At 44.9% G+C, this 20,149-nt stretch overlaps 1 protein-coding gene across 5 annotated transcripts in view; it reads right to left on the reverse strand.

The window, feature by feature from the left end:
* Positions 1-16,860, reverse strand: part of UBE2H (ubiquitin conjugating enzyme E2 H) — a 118,221-nt gene extending 101,361 nt beyond the window's left edge. For 2 of the 5 annotated variants that reach the window (XM_025378148.1, XM_025378147.1), the window contains exon 1: positions 16,392-16,860. In XM_025378148.1, the coding sequence (XP_025233933.1) occupies positions 16,392-16,444 (53 nt within the window). In that variant the 5' untranslated portion in view covers positions 16,445-16,860. Of the gene's footprint in view, positions 1-12,855; positions 13,000-15,176; positions 15,227-16,391 lie in introns of those variants that run through there. The other 3 variants (XM_025378146.1, XM_025378151.1, XM_025378150.1) reach the window with 3 other exon arrangements.
* Positions 16,861-20,149: the final 3,289 nt, after the last annotated feature.

Below are 20,149 nucleotides of genomic sequence, written 5' to 3' on the forward strand. Positions count from 1 at the left end.
AAAACACTTTAAGAACGACATTTAAGAAATAAAACTGCCAGAAATGTCAGACTAAAACCATCATGTTTTATCCAATTCATTCAAGTGAGTAATATGCCTAATTTAAAAGCACACAAGTCACAAACTAATTTCTGATTCTATTAAAAATAGAATTCCAAATTCTTATTAAGCAAATAAAAAGACACATATGTCCATTAAAATAATCCAGTTCAGGCCAGGCGAGGTGGCTGGCGCCTGTAATCCCAGCGCTTTGGGAGGCCGAGGCGGGTGGGTCACCTGATGTCAGGAGTTCGAGACCAACCTGGAGCCTGGCCAACATGGTGAAACCCCATCTCTACTGAAAAATACAAAAAAAAAAAAAAAGTTAGCCAGGCGCGTTGGCAGGTGCCTGTAATCCCAGCTACTGGGGAGGCTGAGGCAGGAGAGTTGCTTGAACTGGGGAGGCGGAGGTTGCAGTGAGCCGAGATTGTGCCACTGCACTCCAGCCTGGGCTACAAGTGCGAGGCTCCATATCAAAAAAACAAACAACAGGCCGGGCGCGGTGGCTCAAGCCTGTAATCCCAGCACTTTGGGAGGCCGAGACGGGCGGATCACGAGGTCAAGAGATCGAGACCATCCTGGCTAACACGGTGAAACCCCGTCTCTACTAAAAAATACAAAAAACTAGCCGGGCGCGGTGGCGGGCGCCTGTAGTCCCAACTACTCCGGAGGCTGAGGCAGGAGAATGGCGTGAACCCAGGAGGCGGAGCTTGCAGTGAGCTGAGATCCGGCCACTGCACTCCGGCCTGGGCGGCAGAGCGAGACTCCGTCTCAAAAAAACAAAAAAAAAAACAAAAAAAAAAACAAAAAAAAAAACAAAAAAACAAACAACAAAAAAACCCAAACATATAGACTTGAAAACATACAATTTATGAAAATGAAATGAAATTACAGTCTTTATGAACCACAAATACAGTCTTTCCGATGTATCATGGTTTACATGTTACATATAAAACTCTTAGCTAAATCTCAAACAAGGGAAAAGTCACATTAATTACTCCAAGAGAAAGAACTGGTTACTAACTACTCTAATGCAAGAGCTCATGGATAAAAAAGATGAAAGCAAGTGAGTGTTCACAACAGCACGACAGACAACACAGGTATATTCACATATATGGCATTTGATAATCAGAGACAGCACTTTAGCTACCTTTCTTCACTGCCTAGAGAAATGAGCAGCAATCAAGACATTCAAAGGTCTACCTCCTTTCCTTCTTCCAACCATAAAACCAACCTAACTCAAAAGAAAGGTATTTTAAATCTTTATAGATAAAAATGAATAGAGTGACAAAATACACGATTTGTTTTCTCTTTATTCATTATCACGATGGTGGCTGTGGACAATTAAATGAGTCAGGTTTGTAAAGTTAACAGATGCTAATAATGTCATATTGCGATACAAAGATGAGTGCTTTTATCCTCAGTTCCCTTGATAATTGTGTTATCAAACACATGTTGTGTTCAATGTTTTAGTGTGCTTAAGTACACTTAAGAGCAACATTAACATCAGTCACCAAGATAAAGGGCTAAAACTCCTGTCAAAACTACTCCACATACTGAAAATTCTTTTCCCTCCTGTTTTCATCTATTTGAATATAATTTGTAATAAAAATCCATGGCCAGGCACAATGGTTCACACCTGTAATCCCAGCACTTTGGAAGGCCAAGGCAAGAGGATCACTTGAACTCAGGAGTTCAAGATCAGCCTGGGCAACACGGCAAAATCCTGTCTCTACAAAAATATAGAAAAATTAGCTGGGCATAGTGGCATGTGACTATAGTTCCAGCTACTCAGGGGGATGAGGCAAGAAGAATGCTTTGCACCCAGGAGGTCAAGGCTTCAGTGAACCATGATGGTACCACTACGCTCCAGTGTGGGCAAAAGAGAGACTGTCTCATCAAAAAAAAAAAAAAAAAAGGCTGGGTGCGGTGGCTCACACCTGCAATCCCAGCACTTTGAAAGGCCGAGGCGGGTGGATTACCTGAGGCCAGGAGTTCAAGACCACCCTGACCAACATGGAGAAACCAGTCTCTACTAAAAATAAAAAATTAGCTGGGCATGGTGGCACATGCCTGTAATCCCAGCTACCGGAGAGGCTGAGGCAGGAGAACCGCTTGAACCCGGGAGGCAGAGGTTGTGGTGAGCCGAGATTATACCATTGCTCTCCAGCCTGGGCAACAAAAGTGAAACTTTGTCTCAAAAAAAAAAAAAAAAAGTCGACCAGGCACGGTGGCTCAGCCTGTAATCACAGCACTTTGGGAGGCCGAGGTGGGCGGATCACCTGAGGTTGGGAGTTTGAGACCAGCCTGACCAATATGGAGAAACTCCGTTTCTATTAAAAATACAAAATTACCAGGGCATGGTGGCGCACGCCTGTAATCCCAGCTACTCAGGAGGCTGAGGCAGGAGAATTGCTTGAACCCAGGAGGCGGAGGTTGTGGTGAGCCGAGATTATGCCATTGCACTCTAGCCTGGGCAACAAGAGCGAAACGCCATCTCAAAAAAAAAAAAGCCAACTCAAACTGTCCAAGATTCCCCTCACAGGATTATGTACTTGTAGGCTCTCCTAGTTTGAATTTTTTTTTTTTTTTTTTTTTTTTGAGATAGAGTCTCAGTCCATTACCAGGTTGAAGCCCAGTGATGCGATCTTGGCACCCTGCAACCTCCACCTCCTGGGTTCAAGCAATTCTCCTGCCTCGGCCTCCCAAATAGCTTTGATTACGGGCATCTGCCACCACACCCAACTAATTTTTGTATTTTCAGTAGAGATGGGGCGTCACCACGTTGGCCAGGCTGGTCTTGAACTCCTGACCTCAGATGATCCATCTGCCTTGGCCTCCCAAAGAGCTGCAATTACAGGCGAGAGCCACCACGCCCTGCCTCTAGTTTGAATTAATGATCTGATCAAGTACAATTCATAGCTGTAAGAACCAAAGGCCATATAAAAGTGACTGTTTTTGTTTTTTTATTTTTAGAGACAGGGTCTCACTATAGCGCTCAGGTGGGAGAATGCAGTGGCTATTCGGAGACGCAATCATTGTACACTACAGCCTTGGACTCAAGCAATCCTCCTGCTTCAGCCATCCCAGTAGCTGGGACTACAGGAGTGAGCCACTGCAACCAGCGAAAGTGAGCATTTGTTACCCAGTTTCTTTTGGAATAAAATTAAAAGAGTTATGCAGTTCCAAGCTTTGCTGCCAAGGAGAATCACTAATTTATTTACAGGTTTAGATTCAAAGAACAGCAAAAGGGTAGTAAACATCCAGCAGTAAGACCATGAAAACATTATATCCAACTATATTACACTTGGGTGATCTCTTACTGATATGACTCTAACCAATCAACCTTCTACATACAAATGCTGCGATGGAAACGCCCAACCAAATTTTGAATTTTTAAATTAATCAACTTTCCAGAAACTGTCTATACAATATAATCATCAAATTAAAAAGCAAAATCCAGGCCGGGCACGGTGGCTCAGGCCTGTAATCTCAGCCCTTTGGGAGGCCAAGGCGGGTGGATCACGAGGTCAGGAGTTTGAGACCAGTCTGGCTGACATGGTGAAACCTCGTCTCTACTAAAGATACAAAAAATTAGCCAGGTGTGGTGGCGTGTGCCTGCAATCCCAGCTACTTGGGAGGCTGAGGCAGGAGAATCGCTTGAACCCGGGAGGCGGAGACTGCAGTGAGCTGAAATCAAGCCACTGCTTTCCAGCCTGGGTGACAATGTAAGACTCCGCCTCAAAAAAAAACAGAAAAAAAAAAAAAAAGAAAGAAAGAAAGAAAGAAAAGCAAAATCCAGATCACCAAAGTTATACTGGCACCCTTTGGACAAAACAACTAAATTTACTTTTTGCTAGGCTAAGTGGCAGCACAACTGCTTCTGAGGTAACACGAACCAGGCATGTACTCCGTATCTAGTTTTCTATTTATATTATCTCAACTAAGATTTTATAATCCAAAAAACCTTGAAAAGTGTACATGATAAAAACTTGACATATGAAAAAAAATTTGCCTAATATTAAAAAGAAAATGCATAATTCACAACATTAACAACATGATTTTGTATTAGGGAGTATCTCCTACCTTCACACACAATGCTTCCCTAAAAATGGTTTAAAAGTTAGAAACCAGGAGATTGAATCAAAGACAAAGATTCCATTCCCAATTAATTGATATCCTAAATATGGACCCTCCAAGTGCTACCACTGACAGACCCAACAACCATGCCTGTCTTCCAGAGAATGACAAAGTCTTCCAGAGAATGGCGAAGTCCAGCCAAACCTCTCCCTCCACAAGGGCTACCTAGTCCTCCCTGACTTCTCTGCAGGAACAGGTCAGAAGATCAGCAGCAACTATTCACACTGCCTACCTAACATCCTAGATACCTACAAAGCAGGGAGAGGCAAAAAGGATCCTTCTTCCCACATAAGCATATGGCTGCCATGTGGGGCTTCCCTGGGCCCTTGAGGATTTGGGTTCTACTGGGCATGGGCAGATACCCCCACGAGCACCAGCCTATAAACCACCAGACACCTTCCCCAAGCATCTGGTGAGGTACACAGAAGAAATTACAATAACCATAGTCCCTGGGCCCCCAAAAACTTAATTCTTCTCAAATGTGATACCCAGTTGAGAACCACTAATGCAACAACAGCCTCTCAACAGACTACTGTGTTTTCAAAAGTTCCTACAATGCACTTGAATTACACTTCAGCAATTAGAAAATAACAAACTGGAATCTTTTTTTTTTTTTCCTTTTTGAGACGGAGTCACACTCTGTTGCCCAGGCTGAAGTACAACGGCACAATCTCAGCTCACTGCAACCTCTGCCTCCCAGGTTCAAGCAATTCTCCTGCCTCAGTCTCCTGAGCAGCTGGGATTACAGCGCCCACCACCACGCCCAGCTAATTTTTTGTATTTTAGTAGAGACAGGGTTTCACGTTGCCCAGGCTGGTCTCGAACTCCTGAGCTCAAGCAATCAGCCCGCCTCAGCCTCCCAAAGTGCTAGGATTACAGGCATGAGCCACTGCGCCTGGCCAACACACTGGAATTTATATGCTCAGGGCACCATCCCTGTGTCTGAATACCAAAACAGTCTACTCACCAAACATACTATCATTGCTCCAAACTAAAAACAGGTACAAGCCAGATCATATCTTTGTTAGCCAAACTAAAGGTTCCAGCTGTCAGTAATATTAATTTTTTTGAGACAGGGTCTCACTCTGTTGTCCAGGCTGGAGTGCAGTGGCATAATCACGGCCCACTGCACCCTCAATCTCCTGAGCTCAAGCACTCCTCCCAAAGTGGTGAGATTACAGGCATGGGCCACTGAATCCAGATTTAATTTTTTTTTTTTAGCAACACACATGTAAACATCCATAAGATAAATTGTTTATAATTTATCAGAAAGAATGTAATAACAACTATTACAAATCAATGTCTAATTTTATTATGGCAGTGTCCAATAACCTATCAAATAACTCTTAAGATGCCAAAAAAAATTTTAAGCACCATTTCATTAAAAATTAACTTAAGGCCAGGCGCAGTGGCTCACAACTGTAATCCTTGCACTTTGGGAGGCCCAAGGCAGCCAGATTGCCTGAGCCCAGGAGTTGGAGACCAGCCTGGCCAACATGGCACGACCCCATCTCTACGAAAAATATAAAAAGCCAGGTGTGGTGACACACGCCTATAGTCCCAGCTACTCGGGAGGTTGAAGCAGGAGGATTGAGTTCAGAATCCGAAAGTTCGAGGCTGCAGTGAGCTGTGATCACACCACTGCACTCCAGCATAGGTGACAGTGTGAGACCCTGTCTCAAAAAAAAAAAAAGTAAATCTTCAAAAAACTCCAGGTTGGGCGCGGTGGCTCACGCCTGTAATCCCAACACTTTGGGAGGCCGAGGCGGGGGGATCACCTCTCTATTAAAAATAAAAAATTAGCCAGGCGTGGTGGCACATGCATGTAATCCCAGCTACTCAGGAGGCTGAGGCAGGAGAATCACTTGAACCTGGGAGGCAGAGGTTGCAGTGAGTTGAGATTATGCCATTGCACTCCAGCCTGGGTAACAAGAGTGAAACTCCGTCTCACACACACACACACACATTCCAGGAAAGCATGATATCAAAGGATACCCTAACTCTTACAGTCTGTTTCCCCTTCTGTCACTGAGTTGCTGCTATTAGTTCATTTCATGTAAGTTTATTCCATGTGAAAATTGAAGATATTATTCAGACTTTAACAGAGTGCTCCAGAAATACTTATCAACTGCTGTAAACTTCACTAGAAATGCTAAAGAAATGTTTAAAAAAAAAATCTTATCAATACTTTACAAAGAGAAGAATACCATCAATGAAAAGTGTGCTAGAGTCCTACAAGCAAATATAAAAATAAAATAGTTGTTTGTGACTATGATCCTGAAGTGTAATATGGTTTTTGTTTTTTTGAGATGGAGTCTTGCTCTGTCCCCCGGGCTGGAGTGCAATTGCACAATCTCGGGTCACTGCAACCTCCGCCTCCCAGGTTCAAGCAATTGTCCTGCCTCAGCCTCCCGAGTATCTGGGATTACAGGCGTGTACCACCACACCCAGCTAGTTTTTGTATTTTTACTAGAAATGGGGTTTCGCCATGTTGGCCAGGTTGGTCTTGAACTCTTGACAGGTGATCTGCCCACCTCAGCCTCCCAAGGTGCAAGGATTACAGGCCTGAGCCACCACACTGGGTCATATTCCTAAAGTGTAATTACAAAGGGCCACAAAACATTTTTTTTTGAGACGGCCTTGTCCTGTCACCCAGGCTACAGTGTAGTGGCATGATCTCAACTCACCACAACCTCTGCCTCCTGGGCTCAAGCGATCCTTCTGCCTCAGCCCCCAGAGTAGCTGGGATTACAGGTGCATATCACCATACCTGGTTAATTTTTTATCTTTTTTTGGTAGAAATAGGCTTTTGCCATGTTGCTCATGCTAACAAAAATATTTCACAATAAAAATTTAATTCACTAATTTCAAATGGGGGTGGTGAGAGAAGAGCAGCTACCAAATAAGCTGTGACCAAATTCAGCTGGAAATCAATGCTTTAGGCTAGGCGCCGGGAGGCAGAAGTTGCAGTGAGTTGAAATCGCACCACTGCACTCTAGTCTAGCCTGGGCAACAGAGCCAGACTCCATAAAAAAAAAAAAAAAAACCCAGATTGGCCAGGTGTCGTGGTTCACACCTGTAATCCCAGCACTTTGGGAGGCAGAGGCGGGTGGATTATCTGAGGTCAAGAGTTCAAGACCAACCTGGGCAACATGGCAAAACCCTGTCTCTAATGAAAAATATAAAAATTAGCCGGGTGTGGTAGCAGGCCCCTGTAATCCCAGCTACTCAGGAGGCTGAGGCAGGAGAATTGCTGGAACTCAGGAGGCAGAGGTTGCAGAGAGCCGAGATCATGTCACTGCACTCTAGTCTGGGCAATACAGCGAGACTGACTCTGTCTTTAGAAATAAAAAAAGGAAGATAAAGTGTTTAAATCATTATTCAAGTGAAAGGTATCACAATCATTGTGGTAAGATAAAATCCGTTTTATTGATTAAAAAATTAACAAAATTCATATACTATAAAATAAGGTTAATAATTTTTAAAAAATCAGTGCTTTAAGAGCATGTAATTTACCATGATTCCTTAAAAATACACAAGTGAGGCCAGGCACTGTGGCTCACGCCTGTAATCCCAGAAGTTTGGGAGGCTGAGGCGGGTGGATCACGAGGTCAGAAGATGGAGACCATCCTGGCTAACATGGTGAAACTCCGTCACTACTAAAAAAAATACAAAAAATTAGCCGGGCTTGGTGGCAGGTGCCTGTAGTCCCAGCTACTCATGAGGCTGAGGCAAGAGAATGGCGTGAACCCAGGAGGCGGAGCTTGCAGTGGGCCGAGATCGCGCCACTGCACTCCAGCCTGGGTGACAGAACAAGACTCCATCACAAAAAAAAAAAAAAAAAAAAAAAAAACACTCAAGTGAAACAACAGTTGTCACAATTTTATTGGGGTTGAAATATGGATCATCATCAGTAAACATTCAACTCGCCGGGCGCGGTGGCTCAAGCCTGTAATCCCAGCACTTTGGGAGGCCGAGACGGGCGGATCACGAGGTCAGGAGATCGAGACCATCCTGGCGAACATGGTGAAACCCTGTCTCTACTAAAAAATACAAAAAACTAGCCGGGTGAGGTGGCGGGCGCCTGTAGTCCCAGCTACTCGGGAGGCTGAGGCAGGAGAATGGCGTAAACCCGGGAGGCGGAGCTTGCAGTGAGCTGAGATCCGGCCACTGCACTCCAGCCTGGATGACAGAGCGAGACTCCATCTCAAAAAAAAAAAAAAAAAAACCATTCAACTCAAACTACCTGTTAAACATGGCTAGGCACAGCAGCTTACATCTGTAATCCCAGCACTTTGGGAGGCTGAGGCCAGAGGATCACTTAAGCCCAGGAATTTGAGACCAGCCTGGCCAACAGTAAGACCTCCTCTCTACAAGAAAAATAAACTAGCCAGGCAAGTGGCCAACGCTGCAGTGAGCTGAGATCACACCATGAAATCCTGGGCAATAGAGTGAAATCCTATCTCAAAACACACACGCACACGCGCACACACACACACACACGCAAACCCTACCACATGATCTATCTAGCTTAGCCAAGAGAAAAAAAAGCGTATGTCCACACAATGTTCATAGCAACTTTACTTGCAATAGCCCAAAACTGGAAATAACCCAAATGCCACCAAGCATAAGAGGTGAATGCATAAACAAATTGTGGTATATCCATATAATAGAATACTACTCAGCAATTAAAAAAAAAAATGAACTAACATGGGTGAATCTCAGAATGAGTGAAAGAACCCACACAAAAAGAGTATGTACTAAATGATTCCACTTATATATACAATTCTAGAAAATGTAAAATAATCTACAGTGACAGAAATGAGATCAGTGGTTGGAGGGGAAGGAGGGAAAGATTACAAAGGGCACAAGAAACTTTGGGGGAAGATGACTATGTCTACTATCTTGATAAGGATAAGCTTCATGGGTGATACATAACATTAAAACTTATCAAACATATCACTTTAAGTATGTACAGTTAACTGTATGTCAATTATACCTCAATAAACAAAAGGAAAAAGAATCCAAGATGCCAAAACTAATTCTACAGCTCCTGTTAGTCAGATGTATCTGCTCATAAATACATTTAACCTACCGACTTGCAGTATGCACTCTGAGAATACAAAAGTATGCCTAAATTGAGGATCACCATTAGCAGAAAAAACATCAAAGTTTAAACAAAGAGGAAATTAGAATTCATCTTTAATCACTATGCCAGGCTATTTCAGTGCCAAAACGATACCAACTAAAACACAACACAACAAAACAAGAGCCTGCTGAGTGTAGGGCTCTGAGATTTTTAATTAAATATTTTAATTCAAATGTTTACCTTCTTTGATCTAGAATTCCATTTCGTGAAAACAGAAATAACCCAAAGAAAAGCCTATGCACAAAGATGTTAATTTCAATCTTATTCATCAGAGAAAAATGGCAAAGAATTATATAGACGGCACAGTCATGGGATGGCATATTACATGAGCTATTCTTTTTTTTTTTTTTTTGAGATGGAGTTTTGCTCTTGTTGCCCAGGCTGGAGTGCAATGGCACGATCTCATCTCACCGCAGCCTCTGCCTTCCAGGTTCAAACGAATTGATTCTCCTGCCTCAACCTCCCCAGTAGCTGGGATTAGAGGCATGTGCCACCACGCCCGACTAATTTTGTATTTTTTAGTAAACACGGGGTTTCTCCATGTTAGTCAGGCTAGTCTCAAATTCCCGACCTCAGGTGATCTGCCCGCCTCAGCCTCCCAAAGTGCTGGAAGTACAGGCATGAGCTACTGCGCCCAGCCTAGTCATTATTTTTTTTTTTTTGAGACCGAGTCTCGCTCTGTGGCCCAGGCTGGAGTGCAGTGGCGTGATGTAGGCTCACTGCAAGCTCTACCTCCCACGTTCACTCCATTCTCCTCCCTCAGCCTCCCGAGTAGCTGGGACTACAGGTGCCTACCATACCATGCCGGGCTAATTTTTTTTTTTTTTTTTTTTTTTTGTATTTTTAATAGAGATGGGGTTTCACTATGTTAGCCAGGATGGTCTCCATCTCCTGACCTTGTGATCTGCCTGCCTCAGCCTCCCAAAGTGCTGGGATTACAGGCATAAGCCACCGCACCCGGCCCCTAGTCATTATTTTTAACTGGGAAAAACAATTGCAAAAATATTAAGCAAAAACAGGGCAGACGCATACAGTACGATCAACAGGTTGAAAACAATATATCCCGGGGAGAATAAAAGACATAGGAAAAAAGCCATAAGGTTAACATTTAAGGCCAATAGTTCTTAAACAGTGGTCCTGGACCAGAAGCATCATCTGGGAACTTCTTAGACCCCACCCTAGACCCAGTGAATTAGAAAACTCCAGGAGTGGGATGCAGTAACCTGTTTTAACAAACTCTCCAGGTGATTATTAAAGTTTGAGAACTACTGTTTAAAGGGTAGGATTACAGGTGACTAGATTTCCTTCTTGTAACCTATGTTTTCCTCAATTATCTTTTTACTTTTGAAATCCAACTAAGTTCTTTTAAGTATTTTACTAACAGGTACACTCTGTAGGTCTACAGGTAAAAAGTTGTTACATTGCAAACATTATAATGTAATGTAAGGTCTGGATTACATGCCTAAAAATCCAATGATTCTTGGAACCATCAAATCTGTTAAGGCTGAAAAGAACACCAAATTTTAAATATATCTATAAAATGCAGGTCAACGGGCTACGAAAATTGCACCACTAAAAAAACCAACAAATCTAGGTTGTTCTAACACACGTACACAAATGAGGGACTTTTATGGGTCACATCTGCAAAATACTTTTTTTCCCAAAAAGCTGAATTTTTATGCTTGTGTGTAATTTACTAGAACTGCACTGCAGGAATCAGGTTCTGAAGCTGTGAATGCTTACTCATGTAGGTTCCTGCCTAACCAAAATAAGTATCAGTATGTTATATTTGTCACCAAAATCTAGGCAGGGAAGACAAATTCAGAACACTGCGAGTTGCCAAATCTTTAACTTTTAGCTTGAAGACCATAAAGCTGTGCCAACTTACATCTCATCATCTCGCTAAAACAGAGGCCACAGGAAATAAAGAGGCAAACCACAGGTTCCCAATTGACACTGGAACTAGTTAAAAGATTACGGAATTGTCTACACTCTGAACACAAATTAAAGAGTAACAAAGACTACTAACTTAGGGATAGAATAACTACTGATTAACAGCAAAATACCAAAGTTAAGTCAACGACAAATGGCTACATATTTTAATATTTTAGTTTTGTAATTTTTTAAACAGGTGTACAGATCCCCATATACATCCTAACACACAAAATTCACTTTTTCATCTTTCTATTCCTTGAAAAGTCCACTCTAAGAGTAAATGCAAGTTACTCAAAAAGGCACTACACACACCAATGACCTAACCACAGCCTGTCCTCTCTAACTAAAAAAAGTTTTAACTAATTGCATAAGCACCATGACCACCCATGCTGAATTTTTCACTACTAAACTCCCAGCACCATGCTGGCACAAAGCAGGTACCCAAAGCAGGTACCCAAACATATGAGGATTTTTCTTTTCTTTTTTTTTTTTTTTTTTTTGAGATAAGAGTCTTGTTCTATTGTCCAGGTTGGAGTGCAGTGTTGCAATTTCGGCTCACCACAACCTCTGCCTCCCGGGTTCAAGTGATTCTCGTGACTCAGCCTCCCAAGGAGCTGGGACTACAAGTCCGCACCATCACGCCTAGCTGATTTTTTATATTTTTGGTACAAGTACATACAGCTTTTCGCCGTGTTGGCCAGGCTTGTCTTGAACTCCTGACCTTAGGTGATCTACCTGCCTTGGCCTCCCAAAGTGCTGGGATTGCAGGCATGAGCCACCGTGCCAGCTTTTTTTTTTAATTGAGAGAGTCTTGCTCTGTTGTCCAGGCATGAGTGCAGTGTCATGATCTTAGCTCACTGGACCCTCAAACTCCTACACTTAGATGATCCTCCTGCCTCAGCCTCCCAAAATGCTGGGATTACAGGTGTGAGCCATCACACTCAGCAACATCTGAGGTTTTGAATTTGTTACAGAAAGCCTCTGAAACCCTAAAGCAGACACCAGCAATTCTGTAAAATTAACTCAGGCTGCTAATGGATTTAGTGTAAGACGCTGTCCCTTTCTATCACTCTTGATGCTTTAAGGGAAGCTGACATTTCTGCCATACTTTGGAATCCCTGTAAATGAGTCAGTTAAGTGCATTTAAAGTGGCATGCCCTGGGCCAGGTGCACTGGCCTCACACCTGTAATTCCAGCACTCTGGGAGGCCAAGGCAGGAGGAAGATTTGAGGCCAGAAGTTGGGAGGCCAGCCTGGCAACCTAGTCAGACCTCGGTCTCTACAAAATTAAAAATAAATAAAGGGGTGTTTCCTACTTTATTACTGTACTCCCTCTGAAAAGAAGAATCATTGAAAACTCTTGGTATTATAAGTTACAAAATTGTACATATGGTATATGCCAGTCCCCATTATTATCTGATCTACTTTTCTGATTTAGCCTTAATTTTTCTAAACGTTTCTTGTACTCTAACAGGTCAGGTTTTCCTCTCCTCTTTTTACCCCTCGAAAACACACTTGTTCCTGTAACACCACTCAGAGGGCCTCCCCAGCCCCCACCTCTTTTGTATATAAACACACTCTCTTGTCACACACTCCATCAGCTGTTTGGTAGCTCCTCCCCTCCTCCTTTTCCGGGTAGTAACAGGGCGGCCAATGAGCGCTGAGGAGCGGTGCCTGCGGCCTTTTGCCTGCATACGCTTTTCCAAAACAAGCAGCTCTAGCCTTCAGCAGGGGCCACTGGTTCACAGATGAAAGGATCACCAGGGCTGTGCAACAGGGTGAGACGAGTAACCCCCACCAACAAGGAAACCCGTGTAATCTGAGCTGTTTGTTCCTCCACCAGGGAGAACTTAAACCGATATTCCTTTAGGGCAAATCACACTTTAAGGTCACCAGAGCCCCAGCTCTCAGACAATCTAAATAATCAGCTGGTTGGAGGTGGAAACCTCAAAGGTTGCCAGGCTCTGGGCAGCACAGATCACCAATCTACCTGACTTTGCAAACAAATGGCTGCACTATTCGAGACCATTCCATAGGATCTGGGCTAACTGCAAGGTTTTTTTATTGGGACACATTCCTAAAGGATCCAAAAGTCATGTAAATCAGTTTCTAGGCTCCTGGGGAGGTTTGCACAACCCTGAGCAAAGGATCAGAAGAGAAACAATGAATGAGTCAGAGTTTCAGAACATAATCACCCAGCAGATTATTAAGTGCATTGGTGCAAAACACTCACTCCCTGCATAACTTGGGAGTCAGCTCTCCTCCTACCAACCCGTCACAAAAGAAATATCACTGACTCCAAACAACAACCAGAGACAGTGTCTCCAAAAGAACCAAGCGAGGTGGTGGAAGGCAGCGGCCAATTAGTTACACATCCTCTTCTCTCCCTACCCCCACACTGCTACTTTCCTACTATATAGGTTCCCTGCTAGGCTGTAAATTGTGGTGGTATAATTACGCTAGGAGACATCCAAAAATGGGCTGAAACAGGAGACTGCAAGGAAACCAGCTATCACTCCCCACACCAAAGAAATCATCAAGGGACACTGGGGGGCAAGAAGTGCATTCCTTCAGACCTTTTCTTCCTACTTCCTCTCCACCATCTTTCTCAACCCCCAGCCTTTTCACACAATTGTACTCATTTTAGTAGACAGGGTTGGGGAATTTTTCCTTAAATTTTCTGCTAAATATACCTTACTCAAAAATTGTTGGCTCCATTTGGGCCTACTGATCTGTGAATTCAACAGAGAAAGGAGGACACAAAATCTCTCACCTACACAACACACACAAAAGGAAATCCGAAACATTTTAACTTCCAAACTCCGTTATACCAGAAAATAAACACGAAACAAAGATAACCTCTGGCTTTTAAATCTTAAAACTGTTATCCTCCTATCTCAGATCTACAATTTTAAAGCGCCTCTGCTTTCTTTTGTCAGAAAGGAAGGAAGGTGGGGAAAGAACAGAAGGCCAATGCATCTTTGCCTTTCTTCATCTTCTACTAAAAATAAGCTATGAAATAAGCCACTTAGGGGGAGAAAAAAAAAGACACCCTGCTGTTCTTTGTCTGTTTTCCTCTCCCTCTCCACCCCCCACACCCCGACTCCTAAATGCGGTAATCATTCTAGATGCCACAACTACTAAATGAACAAAAGGCACTGTATGGAAAAGGCATCAGGTCAAGTTAGGCCCCCCTCTTTATCCTCAATCTTTTAAAAATATGTCTATGTACATAATTTGAGACTCTGACAATGATCACAAACAGCTGGAATTCTATCTCCCCACTCCATCCCAATTAAACATTAGGTAGAAATTCGCATTAGGTGTGACAGTAACTCTCAATTCAAGATAAAAATAAATCAGATTCTGCCACCATGTCATTTCCTAGTTTCTAAACAAAAATAAAACCTGAAACTGCTTTGTCTAAAATGTACACACAGTCAGTTACAAGTTTTCCTGCAGCCTTATGAAAAGCCAACATTACTGGTATCATTCACACGTTTACAAAACAATCACAGCCACAAACAGCTCATAAAGAGTTGATTTCACTTGTGCCTGAACATATATTAGGTACGCTATACTTTATTAGTTGCTCCGCTCTAATCTCCCACCCCCAAAAAATTCTAAACTCCAAACCACAAACTTAGAAGTCTATCTACTGCTCCTAATTTCTAGCCAAGTTTTCCCTGAGCAAGGAGAAAAACACCTTACTTCTGAAAAGATTATTTTTTAAAAAATATCTTGCCCAGACAACTTCCCTCCCATCCCCCATTGCCAAACCATATGCAAAAACTACTTTTTTAAAACTTCAGCAAATTCCCTAACTGAATTTTTTGACAATAATCACTGACCTCTACAAAGAAGTAAAACAATCAAAAACAGCAACAAGTAAAAGGAAGAAAAAAGGAATTCACCTGAAGAATTTAGCCAAACAACTTGAGTTATATAAACAAAACCCTGCAACAGGGGGAAACGGTGGGGGGATGGGGAGAAGGGAGAGAAACAGGAGACAGGACTTTTAAACCGTGTTCCACACTACCACTCCCTAAGCCCCCACATTCCCCCCTCCCCAAGGACTAGCTGTTCAGAACTCTGGGCTCCCCCCACCCTCTATACCCTTCAAAAAACAAATTCTCCATTTGTCACAGGAACCTTCGCGAATTTCTCTAGCTGGTCCTTAAATAATCAGTCTGGACTTCAACCAAAACCACTGCCTGAAGGGCTCTTATCAGTTATGGCTTTCCCACTGCAGCCTCCAGAGTGCAGAAAGTTGGGGGGAGGGGGCAGAAAATAAAGGGTGTCACTTGGCGACATCAGGGCAAGTATTCCCCCAAGAAGCTGACCCTCACAGAGGAAGTTTTGCCCAAGTGGCCAGTCCAGGGACTATTTTGTCCAGGAGCTCCTCTTTCCCCGGCTGTCATACCCACAACATGGAGGGTGGCTTGCTGGAGGGCCCAAGGGTCTTCATCACATACAACTATGGGTGGGACAGGCTTTGTCAGTGGAAAGGAAAACAGTAGGGTTCTCCCGGGGACCAGAAAGCTTAACAGGAGGGACTAACTGAAAACACACAGAGCTCTTTCTTAGAAGAGGGGGCCCTGAGCAGGCGACTCTCTTCCTAATATAGAAAGGAATTAGCGATAAAAGAGGTCGCTTGAATGACCCCAGTTCAAGCAGCATTGTGGTTGGAGGAAATGGGGGCATCTCAAGGAAGGGAGAAAGGCTTCCCTCTCGGGAATTTCTGCCTTGAGTCCCTCAATCCAGAGCGAGCACACAGGAGAGAGAAACCCTGAAGATGGGCTCGGTGGTAGAGAGTGAGGCGACTGGTCCTGCAAAAAGAAATAAGGCCGTCTGGGAGTCCAAACGTCGCGAAGGAAAGTCACGGGCTGTGGGGATACAGGAAGAGCGAGCAGCAACGCGTATTTCGGGGTGCTGCGGGAAAAAGGCGAGCTGAAAAGGCTCTCGGCCCCTGGGAGGTGCCAAGGAGCCGCCGTAGGCACTGGGGGAGGAGGGGAGTCTCGGACAGTGGCCTGGAGTGCCCCAGGGCCTTTGCAGTGGTTTCGGGGGTGCCCTGGGCATCCCCACACCGCCCCCCACACACATCCCGAATTCCCCTCCACGAAGGATACAGCTTGACCACGTCTGTGTCCATCCGCCTCTTGCCCGGACTGGGAGATGACATGGTGTCGCCGCCGCCTCCCCGCCGCCGCCTCTCTCCCTTCCTCGGCCCGTCTGTCACGGGCCCCGGGCCCCGGCTCTGAGGAGCCCGCGGCCGCGCCGGCTCCTCGGTGGAGGTGGCAACACCCTCGCGGTCCCGGCGGTCCCGTCAGCCGCCGCCGCCGCCCCCCGCACGGGGGAACACCGGGCACTGTCCGGCCGGGTGGGGGTGGGGACCCCGCGGCGCCCGGCTCGGGCAGCCCCTCTCTGGCTGTGGTTCCGCCGCGGCCCGGCCCCGGCGCTCCTCTGCGCCGCGCGACGCTCCCTCCTGCCTGCTCTGGCTCGCTCGCCTGTTTCCCACTCACCCTCTGACCGGCTCCTAGCAGCCTCCACTACAAGCGGACGACTCCTGCTCAGTCGGCCTCCCTACCCCAGCCTCGCTCTGGGCGCCGTGACGTCACAGTGGTGACGTCATCGGAGGGGGCGGGCCTGGACGCCGAGATGGGTGGGGCGCCGCTGCGGCGTGGGCTTTCCCGGTGCATTCTGGGAGTTGTAGTTCCTCTTTCTCCGGCTGTCTCACACCCTCTGTCCCCTCCCCCAACTTCCCCACCTACTTCATCGCTCAACTGCCAGTGTCGTTATCATCATCCTAAACGATAATAGTAAATAATGGCAATATTATTAAATGCGTGGATTTTAGGTTAACGAACCTCCACACACACTCTGTTTAACAAGCTGTTAATTTCTTTGATTTGGAGGAGGCCAAGGTAGCAATTACTCAAATTGGCACCAAAATCTGGAAATTCCCACACCAGCAGGTTCCTTGCACTCCGCTCCCTCCTTGGCTGGAGAGAATTTGTTTCCAAGGATTGTAGACCACAGCAAGGCTTCTTCAGGCTTGAATACCAGGGTTCATCACAATCCACGTGTCTACGGGCACTATTTCAAAGATTAGAGTTTACACAGCAAGGTGGTAAGGTCAGAAATAATTTAGTACTACTATCCTTATTCTACAGAGCATGAGGCAACTCCTACACCAATCTTAAATACTTCATTCATTCAATAAATATTTATTAAGCACCTCCTATGTGCTAATCACCTTGCTGGACATGAGGATATAATGGTGAACTAAGAAAGACTAAATTCAGCCGGGAGCAGTGGCTCACGCCTGTAATCCCAGCACTTTGGGATGCCGAGGCAGGAGGATCACCTGAGAGCGGGAGTTCAAGACCAGCCTGGCCAACGTGGTGAAACCCCATTTCTACTAAAAATACAAAAATTAGCCGGGCGTGGTGGCGGGCGCCTGTAGTCCCAACTACTCGCAAGGCTGAGGCAGGAGAATCGCTTGAACCCAGGAGGCAGAGGTTACAGTGAGCCGAGATCGTGCCACTGCAGTCCAGCCTGGGCGACAGAGTGAGACTCTGTCTCCAAAAAAAAAAAAAGGAATAGGAAGACTAAATTTACACAGCCCCCCAGTATAGTCTGTGGGTCTATAGTGTCAGCATCACCTGGGAACTTGTTAGAAATGCCGCTAGAGCTTCACTTCAGATCTACTGAATGAGAATTTGCAGTTTTAACAAGGTCCCCAGGTGATTCTTATGCACAGTGAAGTTTGAAAGATGCTGCCCTATAAGGTCCTCCAAAAGAAGTGTTATGGAACCCAGGAGCCAACCAGGCAAAAGGGCCAGTGAAGAGTGTTCCAGGCATCGCCTATATTTATGTCAGATTTTCACTATCATTTCAAAAGTTTTATCTTTTCCCTCGTTCCCATGAATATACACTTGTACTTTGTCAGATCATGTGTTGTGAGTTGAGCCTCCCTTACATAACCTCCTATGCACACACACCTGGGGCAGCAGCAATGAGCTAAGATTGAACATCTTTTGCAGCTATCATTTCATGCCTCAAAAAACCTAGGCTTTTTTAAATTGTAAAACATACATAACATAAAATTTAACATTTTAACCATATTTAAAGGTATAATTCAATAGGATTAAATACATTCACAATGTCATGCAACCATCGTACTACCCATTTCCAGAACATGTTCACCATGCCAAACATTAAGCAATAACTCCTTCCCCCCAGCCCTTGATAACCTCTTTATGTTCTGAAAAAGGTGGGCTATTTTAGTTGTTTCTGAAAGGAGTGCATTGTTCTTTCAAATTGTACATTGCTGCTGGTCCGGGTGCAGTGGTGTTTAAAACTAATTGATCACAACCAGTTACAGATTTCTTTGTTCCTTCTACACGCCCACTGCTTCACTTGACTAGCCTTAAAAAAAAAAAAAATAAATTGCACGGCCGGTTGCGGTGGCTCACGCCTGTAATCCCAGCCCTTTGGGAGGCCGAGGCAGGGTGGATCACGAGGTCAGGAGTTTGAGACCAGCCTGGCCAGCATAGTGAAACACCATCTCTACTAAAAATACAAAAATTAGCCAGCTGTGGTGGCATGCGCCTGCAGTCTCAGCTACTTAGGAGGCTGAGGCGGGAGAATCACTTGAACTCGGGGGGTGGAGGCTGCAGTGAGCCAAGACCACACCATTGCACTCCAGCCTGGGTGACAGAGACTCCATCTCAAAATAAATAAATTCATTGTACATAGAAAACCACACAGAGAAGGAGGACACGTCTGAATGAAGAGATTTCTTTTTCTTTTTTCAGACGAAGTCTCGCTCTTGTCCCCTAGGCTGGAGTGCAATGGCGTGGTCTCAACTCTCTGTAACCTCTACCTCCCAGGTTCAAGCAATTCTCCTGTCTCAGCCTCCCAAGTAGCTGGGATTACAGGCGTCCGCCACTACACCCAGCCAATTTTTGTATTTTAAGTAGAGACGGGGTTTCACCATGTTGGACAGGCTGGTCTCGATCTCCTGACCTCGGGTGAGCCACCCTCGTTGGCATCCCAAAGTGCTAAGATTACAGGCGTGAGCCACCACACCCGGCCTGAACGAAGAGATTTCCTATAACCTCCTTTATTTGACCACTTTGTTCAAGGGAGATAAAGACAGAGCAGAGATTTGTCTTCCTGACTGTGTCTCCTCTTGGGCTCTCTGTTGGGCACTTCTGTTGCTGCTACCTTCTCTCCTAAAATGACTCCCCACTGTCTTTCATCTGATTAAGACAATGCTAAAACTGGTTCTCAAGCTTTGGTGTTCATCAGAGTCACCTGCGGAGCTTGTTAAGCTCACAACTGTCCAGGCCCCACCCCTGGGAATTCTGACTCAGAAGGTCTGGGGTGGGGCTTGGACATCCAAGTCATTAACAAGCTCCCCAGATGATTCTGATCAGGCCAAAGTTTGAGAACCACTGCCTTTAAGATTCTGGCAGGCATCACCACTTTGAAAATACATGTCTGACTATTCCAGGTGAGTTAACTGCTCCCATAATGTGCTATGCAAATAAGGGAAGGTCTGAGTGCCCCCCAAAGTTTCCCCCAACCTGAGAGCAACAGTGGTAAGCTTAGAGGACCCAAAGATGTTGTTTCTGGAACCCAGAGTGTGGAGTCCAGAAACAGGTTAGGTTATGACAGAACAGGTTAAGGAAGGGACACTTCGGAAACAAGGACATGGAGTAGAGCCTAGAAATTTTCCCTGGTGCTTTACTCTTCAACAATGCTTACTAGGCAAAAAATAATCTAAGAGGTGTTTAGAGAAATTAGTTGCAGATGATACTGAAGAAGGTGGGCTGCTCTACTTAAAAATGCAATGGAGATTTAGCCCTCTGAGCAGTCA

Source organism: Theropithecus gelada, chromosome 3 (genome assembly GCF_003255815.1).
Source record: "Theropithecus gelada isolate Dixy chromosome 3, Tgel_1.0, whole genome shotgun sequence".
NCBI lineage: Eukaryota > Metazoa > Chordata > Mammalia > Primates > Cercopithecidae > Theropithecus > Theropithecus gelada.